At 31.7% G+C, this 1,572-nt stretch overlaps 1 protein-coding gene across 1 annotated transcript; it reads left to right on the top strand.

The window, feature by feature from the left end:
• The first annotated feature begins 899 nt into the window (after positions 1-899).
• On the top strand, positions 900-1,238 carry LOC101499963 (small ribosomal subunit protein eS8-like). The gene has a single exon (XM_004513726.1). The coding sequence runs from the start codon at positions 900-902 to the stop codon at positions 1,236-1,238; it is 339 nt and encodes a 112-aa protein (XP_004513783.1).
• The last annotated feature ends 334 nt before the right edge of the window (positions 1,239-1,572 follow it).

Below are 1,572 nucleotides of genomic sequence, written 5' to 3'. Positions count from 1 at the left end.
TCTTGTTTTGTAATGAAGTTATTAACCTCTGGTGCTACCTTTTGGTTCATGTCTTTGATGGTTTCTTTTATTGGATAATATTTATTGTTGTGCTATCTGTTAATATTATGATGGTTTTGGGCTGTTATACAGAGAGTAGAAAATATGAGTAGATAATGTAGCAAGAATCTAGGTGACAGAAAGAGTAGGTTTTGTAGTAGACCCTGATTCCCTAGCAGTAAGTATGACAAAGTGAAAAACTCCAGCTACCAAGGGTTAAACACTTTTCAAAGTTATAATCAAAGTTATAATCAAGTATAGTTTTGTAAACTTAATTAATAAGTAATTCGCATTAAAGTCCTTTAGTACCAAAATCTGTTTGTTGAATGTCTTTCATTGTTTGTTCTTATTTTGCTTCCTAGATAACTGGATGAGTTTGTCTTTCTTTTTTACCATCTTGACCTGATTTGGTTGCTTAGTGTCAGTCTTATTATGCAATTCTTGAATTATTCATGCTATAGTTTCAATTGTGCTATTTAAATTATTATCATTTTTTTTAATATTTCTAAGTTTTTGGGGTATGAAGCTTGTCTTTTTGTTTTCTTGAGGACGGGTATTGATCAAATCACTAAATGAAGATGTATACTAAGGGGAAGAAGATATTTATTCTATAATAAAGAAACTAAATTAACAGAGCTGCTGAAGGTGTTAATACGGACATAAATATCCTATCTTGCCTGTTGCTGAACACAAATTAGTATTATGATTTCTAGTTGTTATTTTTTCATGTGAAATATGATTGTGATTTTTTTGTTTGCACTGATTGATCATAATTTTTATGATGATAAATATTTTCTGATGTGTTGGTTTTCTTTTTGTGATGTTGTACTTATCCCAGTTAATTATTATTTAAGCTTAAGATGTCTGCGCTGGTTTTGTATAGGTATGAGCTCGGTCGTCAGCCAACAAACACTAAATTATCAATTAACAAGACAATCAGAAGGATCCGTGTTCAAGGGAGTACTGTGAAGTGGAAAACACTTAGATTGAATACCGGTAACTTCTCATGGGGTAGTGAAGTAGTAACTCGCAAGACTCGTCTTCTGGATGTGGTTTACAATCCCTTAAATAACGAGCTTGTCCGAACGCATACTCTTGTTAAGAGTGCTATTGTTCAGGTGGATGATGCACCATTCAGGCAATGGTACCTTCAGCACTATGGTGTTGAAATTGGTAGAAAAAAGAAATCAGCTGCATAGGTGATAGTTTTGGAAACTTTCTTGTTATACACTTATATACATTGTCCTATATAAGAAAATATATCGTATATTGTATGTTGAAATTGAAAGTAAGCACTAGTCATATTTGTTGGTTACGATTCTGTCCATTAAGGGACAGCTGTACAACTTTCATTAGTTGTACCGTAGGAATATTCTCTTACTATTTAATAGCCTCATAATTTCTCTCTTTTATTGTAAATAATTGAGTTAATTAGGATTTAATTAGCTTTCTGTTTTACTTGTACTCCCTAAGCTATTTATACCATATTGTATTATGTACAAAATCAATAAGAAATACAACATATTCACATGG

Source organism: Cicer arietinum, chromosome 4 (assembly GCF_000331145.2).
Source record: "Cicer arietinum cultivar CDC Frontier isolate Library 1 chromosome 4, Cicar.CDCFrontier_v2.0, whole genome shotgun sequence".
Lineage (NCBI taxonomy): Eukaryota > Viridiplantae > Streptophyta > Magnoliopsida > Fabales > Fabaceae > Cicer > Cicer arietinum.
This window is presented reverse-complemented; position numbering and strand designations above follow the sequence as displayed.

Bases quoted from the DNA above. Each gene is read 5' to 3' on its own strand.
- LOC101499963 (XM_004513726.1), top strand. From the start codon at position 900: ATGTCTGCGCTGGTTTTGTATAGGTATGAGCTCGGTCGTCAGCCAACA.